Source organism: Orbicella franksi, chromosome 1 (genome assembly GCF_964199315.1).
Source record: "Orbicella franksi chromosome 1, jaOrbFran1.1, whole genome shotgun sequence".
Taxonomy (NCBI): domain Eukaryota; kingdom Metazoa; phylum Cnidaria; class Anthozoa; order Scleractinia; family Merulinidae; genus Orbicella; species Orbicella franksi.
The window spans coordinates 27,891,947-27,907,954 of record NC_138145.1 but is presented as its reverse complement, the minus strand read 5'-3'; the positions used below and the strand labels follow the sequence as shown (position 1 = coordinate 27,907,954).

The window sequence follows — 16,008 nt, the reverse complement described above, 5'->3', positions numbered from 1 at the left end:
ACCGAAGTCTTTAGTTTTTAATATTTCGGTGACTTGGTCCGGAATCTGCCCTGGAATCGAAGAAATAAACGCTTCGGCTTAACAAATCGAAAAACACATTGCTAGTATACTATCCAAACCTGATTTAAACTTTTTACTAACTTTTCGAACATTTTATTAACTTTATAATACAGACGTAACTTAACAAAACAATTTTGTTTTGTTGCAAATTTGTTTTGTTGCTATAATTGAAATCAAAGTGCCTGAAGTAATGAAAATTATGTTTGCCCTGTGGTTATTATACATGTGTGACTGATATTTTAATCACAGTGAAATATTTAATTTGGTTTGGGTGAGCTGGTACAGATTACACTTTGACTTAATTCAATGTCATGAAATAGGATAACTTTGCGCACAAGAAACACGAAGTCGAAAGACTGAGAAAAAAATCAAATAATATTATCCTCGGGAATTCAACCGTTGCTGATTTCATTACACGATTCAAAGGTCCTAGTAAGAATTCAACGTGGTATTGACATATCTACTATGGAAGAAAGGAAATCAGATATACAAACGGCATTCGGCTTGGTTGCCATAGAACATTAATACGACCGGATTGACAACGGCACAATTCTAATACCGGCTTTAAATCCATTAAAGGGAGACGGTTAAGAAAGAACAACTATTTATGATGTAAAAAAAAAATACAAAATATCTTATGCTGAACAAAAACGGTAATAAAAACTATAAACAACCAAAATAAACAGCAACAGAAGCATTTAACTATATGCTTCTGGCTATGTACTTCTCACAGTAATAGCTCTCACGCATATCATTCTGAGGCGGAAAACGTTGCACCAAATAAATATCAACCCTCAGCACTTCGCTATCATTGTAGCTCCTTTGTGAATATTTACATAATTTTTCTAATCTCGCTTGCCATATGCCAAAATGACCATTGAGTATTTACTCAGTACTCATTGAGTATTTTAGTTTGTTGTCAACCTTTTGGTATCCACCTAGCTTGGATACTGTGACTTGCCAGGGCATATAATTAGTTTGCTATATTTTGCCCTTTCCACTTTCCTTTCTCTGCACTTATTTTTTAATAAATACTGTATTCATATCGTCAAGTGGAGAAATAAAACATACAAAAAAAATATGGTGATTTGCATTGTGATGATATTGAAATTTATAACTAAAGAACATCACAAGGAAAGAATCAAACCTCAGTAAGACCTAAAGAAATTACGTTATTTGTATCCCTGAGCCTGCTATCTTCAGCAAAAGTCAGCACCCTCCATAATAGACAGGGGCAAAAAGGAAATTTGGAAATTGTCAACAAATGATCTCTCCCCAGGCCTCCCTTTTGTGCGCACGTCACTTAGGCTGCCAGAATATGGCGTTACCTCACCTAAAAGCTATATTCTGTTGCAACCGTAGAAGATCTACAGATCTCTACTATTTAATTATTTTAACTTACATTTGTACAATCTTTGAACATTGAATTCTGTTTGTGAATTTTTTTTTTGTCTGAACAGCGAGTGGATCTCAGGTTTGCACATCTTAATAAAATACAGATGACGTAACCCGAAACATCGCTATTGGTGCTTCAGTGAATAACTGTCTTGTTATACTTATCACGTCATACTATAAGTTTTATCTTAGCTTTTATTTTACTTGCAACTCAGCGCGTCTCCTCTTTGTCTCTCCTATGTGACTTGCTCACGGCTGTAAGTCGAAGTCGAATGCCTCCGCCTTCTCGGTCGGATGCGACGTTGACACTCGGGGAACAGTTGCTATTTGATGAGAATATCCCTCAAACATTCAGAGAAAAGACCGCTGTCACGTTTCCATTCAATCTGACAACACGTCACGCGACATCAGTGAATAATCGACCGAGAAAGCGATCAATACGCTGCTTCTCAAGCAGAGACATGGCTCACACAGACTCGTACTCCTTCTGCCAGTCTTTGTATTTGTCCTTCAGCTGTCTGGCTGATGGCTTTGTGTGTTTCAACGCTGCCTCGACGTCCTCAGTGTTCACGGGCTCAATTTCAAGTCTGGGCAGCGGTGTCGAGCGCCCATCTTCACCTTCTGGATAAGCAAAGACAAATATTGCTACTGGTCGTCAAAGAAAGCAAAGAAATATGCGATGGACCGCTCGCAAAGCTTATATTATTTAGCGGTACACCATAATTAATTGGTGCTATTCGCAAGTGACAAACGCGCGCAAGCGGCGCTTTCGAAGAGTATGTGGGAGCACGGATGGCGCAGTGGTGAGAGCATTCGCCTCTCACCAATGTGGGTCAGGTTCGATTCTGGCCCGGTGCCATATGTGGGTCGAGTCTGCTGTTGGTTCTCCCTTTTTTCCGAGGGTTTTTCTCCGGGTTTTCCGGTTTTCCTCCCTCCACAAAAACCAACATTTCCAAATTCCAGTTCGACCAGGATAGAGGACCTTCATGAAAACCAGCTAGGGCTGATGTGGCTTCCTTCCTCTCTAAATATCGTAACTGATTTTTATTTAAACATGAAACATTAGGATTCCCACCTGTTTGATGACTCTCCAACAGATCGAATATCTTCCTCACTTTTCTCATGGCGGCCTCTTTACAAAGCAGTCGAATGTCTGAACCAGAATAACCCTCTGTACTCTGAAGAAAAGACCACGGTAAAGTATGAAATAAGAAACGGCACTAAAGACCTGCTCAAATATTAGCAGTCGGTTGGAAATGTTTCGCAGTTTTCAAATTTTGTTATTCAAAAATAAAGCGCGATCTCTCAGGAGAACTCTGGAGGATGTTAAAATCCGGATTCCGCCCCCTTCACCTTCGTAACATATTTAAAATGAAACTTTTAGGGTATAATGTAAGTCCAAAAATCTTTCCTTTGATGTAACTGACCAATATGGGATGACAAGGTCACATTACGAAAAACTACGGTTGCCATGGAAACATCAACTTTCAAGAACACTAAGATGTCGAACCAAATTGTTTCCAAGTAATTTTCAGCAGGAGTTGCAACGTCTGGCAGCTCTTACTTAGATACTGAAAAAATTTACACACGAAAACGATATACGGAATATGTTTTTTTTAAACAAGAAAACGACAAAGCGTTTGACAAATTCAATGCTAACAAATCCAAGAGAGACTTTCTACAGTGTATTGTGAACTAGAACCTTTCAGTGTTTTCAAAACGGACGAGCATGTACCTTTGCTAGTTCTTCATAGTCGATCTGTGATTTGATCTCAACACTTCCCTCCACGGAGTGAATAACAGGAGGCAGATACTGTTTCAACATGGCTTCCCTGGCTTCCAAGCTAGGAAGGTCGACAAGAATTCGCTTTTCCAATCGACGCAGCATGGCGTGATCAAGTTCCCTGCAAAATCAATAAAATGTTGTAGACACAATGGTCAGAGAGATGCACGTATCGATGTACACGGACTACATCACACAAATTCTTCAAACAATTTGGTTCCGGACTTGGCCTCCCAGCTAGGAAGGTCGACAAGAATTCGCTTTTCCAATCAACGCAGCATGGCATGATCAAGAATATAGTGTAGTGTAATATAGTAGTTTTGTTTCTTATGGTATTAGTGAGGTAGTTAGTTTTACCTTCGGATGTAGAGCCATTTTCTCTTTTGTGGAAATGCCGAAATAAAGTCCTTATTATTATTATTATTATTATTATTATTATTACTATTATTATTATTATTATTATTACTATTACTATTACTATTAGAATTACTATTACTATTATTATTATTATTATTATTATTATTATTATTATTATTATTATTAAAACGGATTGAAGGATTAGGCAACAATATAGCACGGATCTACCGGTTTGCTTACCCGTATTCACCACCCCTCTACATGAGAAACTACACTTGTACTTCTTTGAAAGTCCGAGGCGGCTCGCTCTAAGCTCACTTCTCTACGGCACGTCGGTATTTATTTTCTTCTATGTGCGTATGAGAGAGTTTTTTTTCTTTTCGTCGATAATCAAACTAAGAGTAGTCCCTCATAAACCCTGACAAAAATGAGGAACTACACCGAGTATACATGTAGGCTGTAATTGAAACTGTTAATTACTAAATTCTCGAATCTAATTGGTTGTTCACAGGCTCACAAGATACAATATCGTCATACTTGAGCAATTTTTGTTTCAGCCAAGTCGCTAATTGTAATTACCAAAACATCTAACCGATGTCTCACGTTTTGTTTTAGCTTTGATCAATTAGCATTAAGACTTCGATCCCATCGTCCAATTTGTCTGTAATCATACTCGTTATTGACAAATTGTCCTTCACTGGAGTCGCGATATTCCGATTTTTTGTTAATCACTTGTATGATTACAGACCTACCCAAAGGACTCCACTCGATCCTGTACTAACAGCTAGTTTGAAAGTCACCGACAATCAATCTACACTTTTTAAAATTTACCATGGTAGGTTGGATGCAGCCAGTAGAAAGACTAAATCATCTGATCGCGCAAGACCATCCATCTGAACCAGAAGTTCTGTCTTCATTCGCTTGCTTCCTTCATGCTCACTCCTTTAAAGAAAGAATCAAAGGCTCTGTAAGCCAACTCGTGAATTGACCCAGCGATCTCCATACTTTATTATACACCTTTAAGCAGCAGTTGGTGATTTGAGTGATGTTTGAAACAGACATGTTCACATGACAAAGTTGGTCAAAAATGTTTCGTTCAGCCGATTTTCCAGGCGTTTATCTCGGAGATTAGAAGCGGGGTTTCACTGTTCAAAAATCTGGCATAATCGGGCAGTTGACCAGTCAAAATTACTGGACCACTTAACTCCTGACAATTTGCTAGGGCGCGCACTGTTCATCTTTCCTTAAAGTGATTTATAATAGCAAACTATACCGCCTCCCCACCCATCGTGATTCGCCTCCTAATACCTACTTACCCTCCTCCCCATAATATTCCTCTTTAACGTACAAGGGATTCAATTACCTGCCCTTCCCCTGTTTGTCTTGGACTTGTAAAGGGTTTTCACTTACCCTCCTCCCCCCGTTCCTCGTTGACTCATTAAAGATTCCAGTTCATCAAGGAAGATTGTAGATGGCGCATGAAAACGGGCAAGTTCAAATAAAACCTGCAAAAAGAACAGATCTATTGTAACGACTCAGTGGAGTACACCTACATGTACAAGTTCAGGGTTTTCAAAATTAGCCGGTGCCCGAAGCAAGTCACCGGCTACTTCAAGCGTTTGCGCCGGGTGCTTTATGTCAGAAAGTGCACTAATACGCAGTTTTACTTCACCATTGTAATCATCAACCAATTGTGTAGTGACTGAAGAAGAAGAAGAAGAAGAAGACGAAGAAGAAGAAGAAGAAGAAGAAGAAGAAGAAGAAGAAGAACAACAACAACAACAACAACAACAAATAACATATAAATCATTACCCTAACGAGTTTCTCCGAGTCCCCCCTCCACTTGCTGACTATAGATGACGCTGAGATATTGAAGAAGGTTGTCTTGCATTCTGTGGCAACTGCTTTGGCTAAAAGTGTCTTCCCCGTTCCTTGGAAGGTAAATGTATATATTCAGTGAACTGCTGCTGTACACGATAATCATTTTAAATATATAATGGAGTATAATACACGTGCAAACCTCCAAAAAGTAAAATTGGGCCTTCTTGGAAAGTCTTCTTCTGCCAACTAACAATATGCAGCTGATTCTGATCTAATTATAAACGATTTCTCTAACGTATTCTTGGTTTTTAGGGAGAGGAAGAACGGGAAGTTTTATGGTTGGAGGGAAGTGGATGGTTGAAGCATGTAGCTTGACCCATCATTGGGAAAAGAACATCAATTCTATAAATCGGCTATGATGTTTTTGTCTAGAAAATGATATACTTGCCGGCGATCCACGACTTCTCCACAGGGCTACCGATCGCAAACTTTGATACTTTATTTGCATATACAGTAGTACTAAACCAAAAAAAGCTGATGTTCAACAAGTCTCTCTCAAGAATTACGGAATTTTGGCCACTCTAAATGAACACTATCAAACGTTTAATTCTCACCACGTGTAAATCAACCTTCGATACTATTCGCAAACGCAAGTTTGTAATACCTAACTCTTACATCATTGTATTCGAACACTGGCATAGTGTGTCACTACAATGTAAAACTTTGGTAGTTACAGTGCACTCGCGAGAAACGAGAAATAACTCGAGTAAAACGAGACGCGTCTCTCGAGACGGTGGTATATATAACTTACTTTTTAGCGGAACTGTATGGTATGTACAACTGGATAGAAATATCTTTTAGCCTACATAAGTAATCAATGTCCCAATCAACAGTAGAACTGTAAGTGGGCAAACAATCACGGATAGACAACTGCTTGACATTGAGAAAACACTAACAACAGAACTGATGCAAATAATTGTTAAGCAGTATCCTAAACAAAACATTTTCTACTTGTATTTGCAATTCCAAGTGAAACTACGTCAGTCTAAAGTTTAATGATAGAGATTAAAAATATCCAACCTGGAGGTCCGTATAACAGAAGCCCTTTCCACGGTGACAAAATACCAGTGAAAAGTTGAGGGTACTGAAATAATGACAACAACACCTTTTTTAGTCTTACGAGTCTGAAAGAGCTGAAAGAGGACACACCCTTCTAAATAAGTACAATTTGGTCATAGGATCATGACTAGAATGAACTTGAGTTCACAAGGATTGGTTATTGCAGACAGCATCTCCCCAAAACATATTGTCGGTTGACTGTTGGCTGCCTGTTGATTGTCTGTGGGCCATCTGTCAGCCGACAGATGACCAAAATGTGCACAACAAGTTTACTGGTAATTGCCAGTCAACCGACAAAGGATGATCGATGTCTGTGTTAGCCCCACTTCAAACAAGGAGAAGAATCGCCATTAGGCCACATGAAAGTTTCTGGCCAAACAAGAGTGAAAGTATAAACAATATACTGTCAACTGTCATTCTTGTTTGACACTTAGCTTAGCACTTATAAAAGGTTTTAAATGGCAACCTTAATTGGGTAAACAACAGCTTCCTTGACAAGTCTCTTAGCAGCGTCCAGGCCAATAATGTCATCCCACCTTACATCAGGGTTATGAAGGTAGATATCCTACAAAATTTATTTACCATAAGATTACTTGTGTACATAGCCACATAATGAAAAAAAAAAAAAAAAAAAAAAAAAAAAAATATATATATATATATATATATATATATATATATATATATATATATATATATATAATATAATATAATAATTGAATAGGATGAGCAGGGAAATAATTACAACTAACTGCCTCATTTTTTCTTTGGATCACCAACCTATTCCCTTCGGAAGGCGATTCACAGTGATTTCTGACAAATATTTAATAGTAGTGCATGATGGGAACAGAAATCGAAACAACAAAGAAATGAGTGAAAATGTGTTCAGCCAGGAATCGAACCCGGGTTTCCTGGTTACAGGTCAGATGCCTTACCACTAGGTCACTGAACCAACCTCGCCATTCAGCGAAATTGGAAGGACCTTTAAGTAGCAGGCTCTGGGGAGAATCACACATTTTCTGCAGTTAGGATCGCGTCACTCTGCTCAAGTTGATCAGCGATTCACAGTAAATTTCCCCCGAATATGGAATAATTGAATAGGATGAGCAGGGAAATAATTACAACTAACTGCCTCATTTTTTCTTTGGATCACCAACCTATTCCCTTCAGAAGGCGATTCACAGTGATTTCTGACAAATATTTAATAGTAGTGTATGATGGGAACAGAAATCGAAACAACAAAGAAATGAGTGAAAATGTGTTTATATATTATAATTAACGATTAGACCCGTAGCCCGCAAGGGTCAATAGCCCATGAGGCGAAGCTGAATGGGCTATTGACCCATGGCCCTTGAGGGTAAATGGTCTAATTGTTTTAGTATCACCCAACTAGTCGGGCAGAAAAGGCAATAATGAAATTAGCAAATGCAAGTTGAAGAAATATTTATTTGGGAATAAAACGAAAGAAAGCGTCACGCTCGATGGCGCCAATTTCGCTACTCGATGACTATTACTAATAGTCCCCTAGTAGCGTAGCCAATCAAAATGCAGGATTTGCATTAGTCCACTAGTTGGGTGATACTAATTATTGTTATTAACTAATTTGTCAAAAAATTAAAAAAATAAAAGGTATGCAAGGCTCAAAATAAATGCTGATGAAAATCATTTGCAAAATAAATGAAAAAAAAAAACCCAACCAGACTTGCAAGTGAATAGAACTGGTTCAAAATCCAGTATACAACAATCAAAGCAATCTTGCCTGTAATACTAGTGAACATCCATCACCTGCCTAATGGGCAAGTAGTTGATATTTTAATTTAGACTTTTCCTCAGTTGGTTGGGTTTTAAAGCACATAATGGACAACTTAATGCCCCACAAAAAATAATATGCAAACATAAAAAGATAATTTCTTAAGAAGGATTAAATTCTAATTTCTCATCAAAATCATAATCAATGCAGTATTCTCAAATGAACAAGTGAAGAGAATACAGAATTTAACAGGTTTAGGAAACATTGCCTGACTTTAAAAGAACCTCATCATACTAATTAAGTTGCAAATTTCCATCTTTATAACATACCCTGCTAATGACAGCTGCCAAGTCTCTCCATTCTCCAGTAAGTCCAGCAAATCCTCCTAAAGGCTTTAAAAGTCTGTCCTGTATCATAAATATCACACAGGATATTCAGTTTCCCAATTTTACTTTTTTCATACCAGTTTTCATTTATTGACTTTTATCCACATCATGGGTATTTTGGCTCAACTAAGTCTCGCCAAAATACAAACCAAACTAGCCTAATATGCCACCGAAACGTACCAAAAAGGTATGATTAGGTATTTAAATATCAGCAACAAGAACAACGTTCACTCCGAACATCATTTTCAAGGTTGGAACTATCCACACTGTATGTACATGCATTTTAACCCTGTCAGTGCAAATCTTTGTCCAGATTGAAACATCATTGATTTCAGTCTTATTCCTTGCGTTCATTTGGAGTATTACCATAAAGAATACTAAATACTCAAAATAAATTGCACATGTATTGTTCCCGAAAAGATCCACACTCCTACCACAGAGGGTTTTTTGGTTTGAACCTCCCACCCCTCTGGAAATTCCAGTTTTGGTTTGTACTTTTCTGTAAAAAAATTTGGCTTTGAGACCCCCCTTCCCATTGAAATTTCTAATAACCCTCCACAGGGTGAGCATGGATATTTTCTGGAAGCACACATTTCCTTCTCATAGAGACTTACTGAGGGGTCTGTTTCTGCAGCTATGTAGTCCCCTTTGATAGCATTGTTTAGCATAGCTTTCATATCAATTATGACACTCTGAAAAGAGAATGAATAAGATGCAACAGCTATTCAGGTCCTTTCAAGCTACACAATTCGTTCTGTGCATACGGTTGTTTCCCCTAATAGTGAGAGCCAAAGGTATTTTTTTTCTAATCTTCACAAGACTAATCATGCAAGACTATTCAATTTTACGTGGACTTCTACATAATATATTTACAGTATATGTATCCTTCATCCATAAAGACTGATCAAGATTTCCCTGGTGAAAAGCCTTACAAGATCTTTGAGGATCTTCCAAAATCTTTTAAGGATCCAATCCTATACAGTCAGTTGTAGATGCTCATGAAGTTGCTTGAGGATCCCTGAAAGATTTTCACCAGGGTTCCTCCATACATACACGACTCTATGTTATCTTGAATTCACAGAGTAGCTAAGAAGCTAATAAATCTCAAAACAAAAAAAAAAAAAATTGGGTAACTATTAAATAAATTAATAGTATCCTGAGATCATCTTGACAGCATTAACTATTGATTTAATGGCTTAGATTAATAGATGAACTTAACACAGCTGGTATTTGCAGAGCTCACACCTTCCCATGAGTGTTTTGGTTTGTTGGATTCCTTGTTGTGTTTGTTATGGATGTGCCAGCCAGGTTCAGTTCTGATGATGTGACCGTTGGACTGCTACTGCTGGGAGGTGAGTTGTTTTTCTGAAGAAAAAGGAAATTCAAATTATTATTCTATTAAATTTTATATTTGCTATCAATAATTAAGGAAAATTTTGTTTTCAAGATTAAATGTCAATGTTACACTATACATGTGTGCTCAAAATATATTCTTAGTCAAGGAAAATGACTGTTCAGTTCAACTTGGCATTTTAATATACATATACAGTAACTACATTTAAATCTTTTGACTCTGTTTGACGCAGGATATTGAATGGCATGGTTTTAGAAAGGGTATGGGACCACTTTTTTTTAAGTATTTAGGGTGTTATATAGCTGAGATACATGATTGTATTTATAGGGGGTTTTAATTTAGTAAGTTAAAGTACTATTAATTTAGTATGACTTTGAGGGTTTAAAAATTGTGAGGCATAACTTCATTGACATATGTCTTCTCTTTTTGTCCTGAGTAATTCCTTGACTGCATCCCAGCTAGCTGGGAGCTTTGCACACAATGACTGGTTGGCCTGTCCCATTTTAGTTTCTTCCAAACAAGGAGGTCATGTTAAGATGTTCACTTGCCATACCTTTTGCTTGGAATTTGTAGTTTTCCTCTTTCCATCACTGTTTGGTCTCTTTGATGAGCTTGGTGACTGTGAGTTATCTGATCCTAATTGTCCATTAATACTTGGAAGAGACACTGAGCTGCTACGAGAGCTGACAAATAGAGAGACTTATTTCATTAGGCAAGCATAATATATCTTCCAAATGCTGTGTATTGATGGGTAATTTCAAGTAATATATCAAACACAAGAGAGTGTGCGAAGACATCAATGATCATTGCAGTTCTGTGAATTAAAGCCTGAAAAAAAATTCACGCTTGAATGGGATTCAAACCCATGACCTCTGCAATTAACCAGTGCTGTCTGAGAGTGCTCCACAAAATTAAGCTATCAAGCCAACTGGGAGCTGTTCAGATTGTGAGTTTGTAATAATTATACCCAACTAGATGGTGAAGAATGCAAATGAATATACATAAATATGATAGATCATATATTTGAACTGCAGAGAAAGATATGAAGACACATACTGTATATTTGAACTGTGGAGAAAAAAATGTTCCAAGACATCAATGATTTTGCCTTCATATCTTTGTCCACAGTTCAAATATAATTATGATGTTACATTTGCACAAGAGACTGTGTTTTACCACATTTCCAAACACAGACAAGAGAGTTGAAAATATGATGTTCAGACGAATATTTTTGATATGTCTTGAGCCTTTGATATATATTCTCAATTGAAACCAAAACTAAAAAAAAGGGGAAAACAGAGAAGTACATATGCATGTAAATCATAAAAATCAAAATTATGATCAGATAATTATATATCCAAACACAGGCACAGTTTAGGTTGTGACTTCTTTTGTTTAAACTTAATGAGAAGATTTAAATAGTCAAGATATTGTAAGAACTTCAATGAAGCCTGTAACTTAAAGATTTTAAATGTACCTTCCCGACAAAGTTTTTGGCTTTGGAGGGAGTGCCTTGCTAGAATCAGCTGAAATATAAAAGGAATGAATCAACAATATAATCTACTACACTAGTTGGAAATAATCTTAAGAATTATTTTTCCCTGCATTGCATTCATTGAGGGTTGTACAGGGGTGTTCTTGTGATGCGTGATTAGCTGATTTTATTTTCCATGAAACATAAATTGAAGAAATTATTCTTTGTGATCTGTGACTTGAAGTTTTTGTGTGACCTGTGAGGACCTTGAATTATTACTGTGCATTTACTGAAACCGGGGCCACCCAGACAATGAAAACCAATCAGGATTTGAAAATGTTGGAATCTATTGTTTCAGTTGTGCCATCTGATTGGTTTTCATTGTCTGGGTGGCCCCGGTTTCAGTAAATGCACTGTAACCAACATTTGTGATTTCACCACTCTATTCCACATGATTTTGAGACGTGAGTCCTCCAGAAGATTTATTACGACTGAAAACATCAATTGCGACCTCTGTGTAATAATTGTTATTGTAACATCTCATAAAGCATCGGGAACTAAATGTACCAAGTAATAGAGGGCTTTAATTGAATGACGTACACTTTGTTTAATCTTTGTAAATGTTGTAAGACCTAGTAAATTAATGCTTTGCATGCCTATCATGCATCAGATGTCTACTCCTATCATGTAACAGGAGGTCAAAGGACAGTGATCCAAAACACTAAAATATGGCAGAGCAAACAGAGACTAGTATTATGAGGGTTGAGTGTGTTATATTTTACGTGGACCCAAAGTCTGTGGGTTCACATAATTTCCCTGAAAAGGAACAAGGTCACTTTCCTATTACAAATGAGCATTCATCTTGCAGTTTTTATTAGTTCCTGGAATTTGCCAGATTAATGGAAGTCAGGCCGAGAAACTTGCCCTCGGCTCCTGTATTGGGGTTACCTTTTGTCGGCTCAAAAAGGAAAGAGATGGCAGTGAGCCATCTATCGAGAGTAATTTAAGTATGTAATTTGCAATATCGAGCCTTTACTTATCAGCTCTCACAATTTTGCTTTTTCCAAACACTCTTTTTCAAATACTCTTTCTGGCATAAGAGCAGGTTATTAAAAAGAGTAATTTACTTGCTTATTTTTGTGATTTGGGAAAATGAAATTTTGAAATCCATGATCTGTGATGCCCTATTTTTTGCATTTGTGAACCATGCCAGAGACCCCCCTGAACGACCCTCTTTGTTGGTATGGAGCACTGTACCTTAAAAGTCCAAACCATTTTTTTTGTTAAATTACATGTCTTGACCTTTCTTGAAATAAGAAAACTCTTACATTGTACATGTATACCCACAAGTATAACATGAAATTTATGTAAAACTAGCATCCTAAAGGTTACTGAACAAAAATAAAATATTTAACTTACTGAAAATCATAAAAAAAGTTACATAATTTGTTGTATTTCTGATCATGAGCAACTCAACTTTATTTGCAGTGGGAGGCAGGGAGTGGGAGGTGTTACTATCAGTATTCTATAGTAGTAAAATGTAAACAAAATCAGATTTATAAATAAGATAACAAAGTCATTCTAAATTTCCTCACCACTTGTCACCTTCTTTTTGATAATTTTGGGTCCTCGATTAAACTTGACAAGATGATATGACTCAAATTCCTGTCAAGACAATGTCAAATACATGTACTAGTGACAAAACTTTAGCTTTTTGATGTTAGTTAAGATGCATTATTTCTTTTTAAGCAGGTGCTGTACATTTTATGTAGTGCATACAGGTACTTATCTAGGGATAAATTAATTGAAATTAATGAATTAATTAAATAAACAGTAAAGCTTACACCTTAGCAGGCTATTATTTTAGTGCATTAATGGTTTAGCAGATGGCAACCTCCTAAACCTGTGATCTCAATTCTTCACTTGCACGTGACATCACCATGTTCTAAAATCCAAAACTTAAGAGACACCAAAGTTTTTATCCTCATCCGGAATAAGGGGTGCTAAATTTATAACTATCTGTTTACAACTTTTCAGCTTGCTTCATCTGGAAACCGGTGCATTTTGAATTTCAGAGAACTTTATGGCTGTCTGTGACAATTTTTGAAGCTACGAACATGTTCGTCATTGAAAAAATATATAATTATCTCGTGATTTTTAGCCTTTTCAAAAGTCACAGCATTAGGAAAAGTGCTTACACTGTACATAAATGCTTATTATTTTGTTCAGTACAGATAATCAGTCACCTAGATATCCAAAGCAAGTTCCAGATGTTTACACTATGGTAGCTCCATTGTGCAAAATATTTTGACGAGTATCCGAAGTTTGGAAAAATGCACAGACTTATAAAACTTGGAGAAGTGTCTTCTTTATTTATCTCCTTGGCTATAACATCGCAATTTCTCAACTTAATCCACTAAATGGTTCTTGAATTATTTTTTTGGTGCATAACACTGCACGCCAAGAATAGTGCACTCTGCACTAAAAAGGACATTGTAAAATTGTTTACCTGTAAAATAGTTGGCAAATCAATGTTGTCGCAGACCTCAAACTTAGTCAGACTTGTACCTCCTTCTTTCTCAAGTGCATGAGCTGAATCAACATACCTATATGAAGATAAGAAAATCATCTATTTAAAGGAGTTCAGTCACGGTATTGTGAGTTATTTTGGCCGCATACAAAATTACCTTTAAATGGTAGGAAACCTGAAAATAACAGTTTAATAAGATAGAAAAACACCAAAGAGATAATGATAAACCATAAAGGAACAAGGATGGCTAAGGATTGAGAAGATTAACATGGATTAAAAACGATGAATTTGAAAAATCAAGGCTAAACTTTTCAATATGTGCAAACCGTGACTGAGCTCCTTTAAATTGATCACAATTTGTTTGTTCAGTTCCAGAAAATATTCATATCCATCCTAACGAAGGTCATTGGAAATTATAAGTGGGATAGAGCTAGAAATATAAAAGAAATTTCGAAGCTAAATAAATTAGGAATTTCCAGAGAGGGGCAAGGGATTAAAACCAAGAAACCTCATATGTGGGAGACAAACTGCAGTACCAGAAACAAAACACAGATCTCTGTAGTAATCAGTCCTCCTCACAGGGTGGAAGATGGAATCGAAATGAGATCACAATATGCAAATCAACCAATCAATTTTTACACATATGTCTTCTCAGCCAATCTTGACTAATTGACATTTTTGCAACAGCATGCACACATGCAAGGAGAGTAGTAAAAGTGTTTTGAAAGTTTGTGAATTGATCACTGAAAGAACAAAAGAAAGTGAAAAAACCTCTGGCCGCCCAGAAAAAAAACTGATCCTGGCATGCCCAATAGATGAAAACCCATAACTGGCATGATATAATCGATTCTTATTCATATCATCAATAATAATTATTTAATCAATAATTATCAGAAATCAATGAAAATCTATGATCAAGAGAGTTGTGAGTATTGATTTTTGTCGACTTCCATTGATTTTAATAGATTTTCATTAATTGTTACTATTTTTTTGAGTTTTATTTCATATTTTGCAGCAGCAAAAACCATAATGCACAAGAGATTTGCTTTGATCACAATGAAAGCAAAGGAATTCAAAGGAAATTTTGAATTCTTTGAGCCCAGTTTCCTTTGGCTGACTACAAGATACAACATGTAACATATTAAGCCACATTTCATTGACTGTCTGCTGTTATTCCACCAACAATGCCTCTTTACAGCTACCAATTTCCTTTTCCTTGCAGGATAAATGATTCTCCTGTTGTCACAGTAAATCCACATTCATAGCAACCTTTGACTACTCCCCCGTCAGTATGACATCCATACATGTTATAGAGATCCACGGGGTACTCCCTTGTATGGGCTATATTGGTATGTGCGGCCCCAGTGGGTAGGGTTTTCAGCTGTTTTGGTCAATAGGGTATCGATTTTGGCATTTTCGATAGCAGTTGCGAGGATTTGAGCTGTGAGTATCGATTTCCATTGATCGATCGAGGCAATCGATAATAATCGATTAATTAAAATCGATTATATTGATTATATCGATCGCCTTTGATTGGTTACGCCGGGAACTGATGCACGTGCAAGTTAGCGGTCGACACGACAAGTACAAGTAAGTTGAGTTCTAAAGTTGTAAAGTGACAACTCACCCTTCCTCACGTAAGTGATGCAAGATAAGTATCAACAGAGTTCTTTTACGTTGTTCATATCTTTGTTCTTCCTGGTGGAACAACCAAACACATTTCAAAATATTCGTACAGTTGCTCAGACTTCTAGTCTACATGTAATACTTAAAACCAAAACCATTTGGAAAAGTTTACCGCTTGTCTTGCTTCATTCGCAGTCTTTAGCTGCATATAGCTAAGTTCCTGTGTCATGTAACTCAGTAGAACTCCACAACGGGAGTTACTTCTTCAAAACAAATTAGTTTCCTTCCGTTGCAAGGGACGCCATCTTGCATTTTCCTGGAGATCAGAGCCCGCTGTACAGAAGTCTGGCGGTTG

General features: G+C 36.8%; 1 protein-coding gene across 4 annotated transcripts; it reads right to left on the bottom strand.

The window, feature by feature from the left end:
- Nucleotides 1-211: 211 nt before the first annotated feature.
- LOC145500952 (katanin p60 ATPase-containing subunit A-like 2) lies at nucleotides 212-15,972 on the bottom strand. Of its 4 annotated transcripts, none has more exons than XM_081480538.1 (17): nucleotides 15,826-15,971; nucleotides 15,655-15,725; nucleotides 14,007-14,103; nucleotides 13,093-13,162; nucleotides 11,501-11,549; nucleotides 10,577-10,706; nucleotides 9,915-10,034; nucleotides 9,284-9,361; nucleotides 8,613-8,690; nucleotides 7,003-7,101; nucleotides 6,498-6,561; nucleotides 5,409-5,527; nucleotides 5,006-5,100; nucleotides 4,427-4,537; nucleotides 3,191-3,359; nucleotides 2,531-2,633; nucleotides 212-2,073 (listed from the first exon to the last, which is right to left on the bottom strand). In XM_081480538.1, exons 1-17 carry the CDS (start codon nucleotides 15,880-15,882, stop codon nucleotides 1,922-1,924), a joined length of 1,662 nt encoding a protein of 553 aa, XP_081336664.1. In that variant the 5' UTR covers nucleotides 15,883-15,971; the 3' UTR covers nucleotides 212-1,921. The 4 variants fall into 4 exon arrangements, with proteins under 4 accessions (XP_081336664.1, XP_081336656.1, XP_081336649.1 ...); XM_081480530.1 differs by having other exon boundaries at nucleotides 212-2,076; nucleotides 15,826-15,968; XM_081480523.1 differs by lacking the exon at nucleotides 212-2,073 and having other exon boundaries at nucleotides 2,100-2,633; nucleotides 15,826-15,972.
- Between the last annotated feature and the right edge of the window lie 36 nt (nucleotides 15,973-16,008).

What these genes read in the sequence shown, in the direction of transcription:
- LOC145500952 (XM_081480523.1), bottom strand. Translation starts at nt 15,882, where the DNA reads ATGACACAGGAACTTAGCTATATGCAGCTAAAGACTGCGAATGAAGCA. An exon ending in CGAATGAAGCAAGACAAGCG is followed by an intron (nt 15,726 to 15,825) that starts GTAAACTTTTCC and finishes TTGTTCCACCAG; the next exon opens with GAAGAACAAAGATATGAACA. An exon ending in ACCAAAACACTCATGGGAAG is followed by an intron (nt 9,362 to 9,914) that starts GTGTGAGCTCTG and finishes TTCTCTTTTCAG; the next exon opens with AGTGTCATAATTGATATGAA.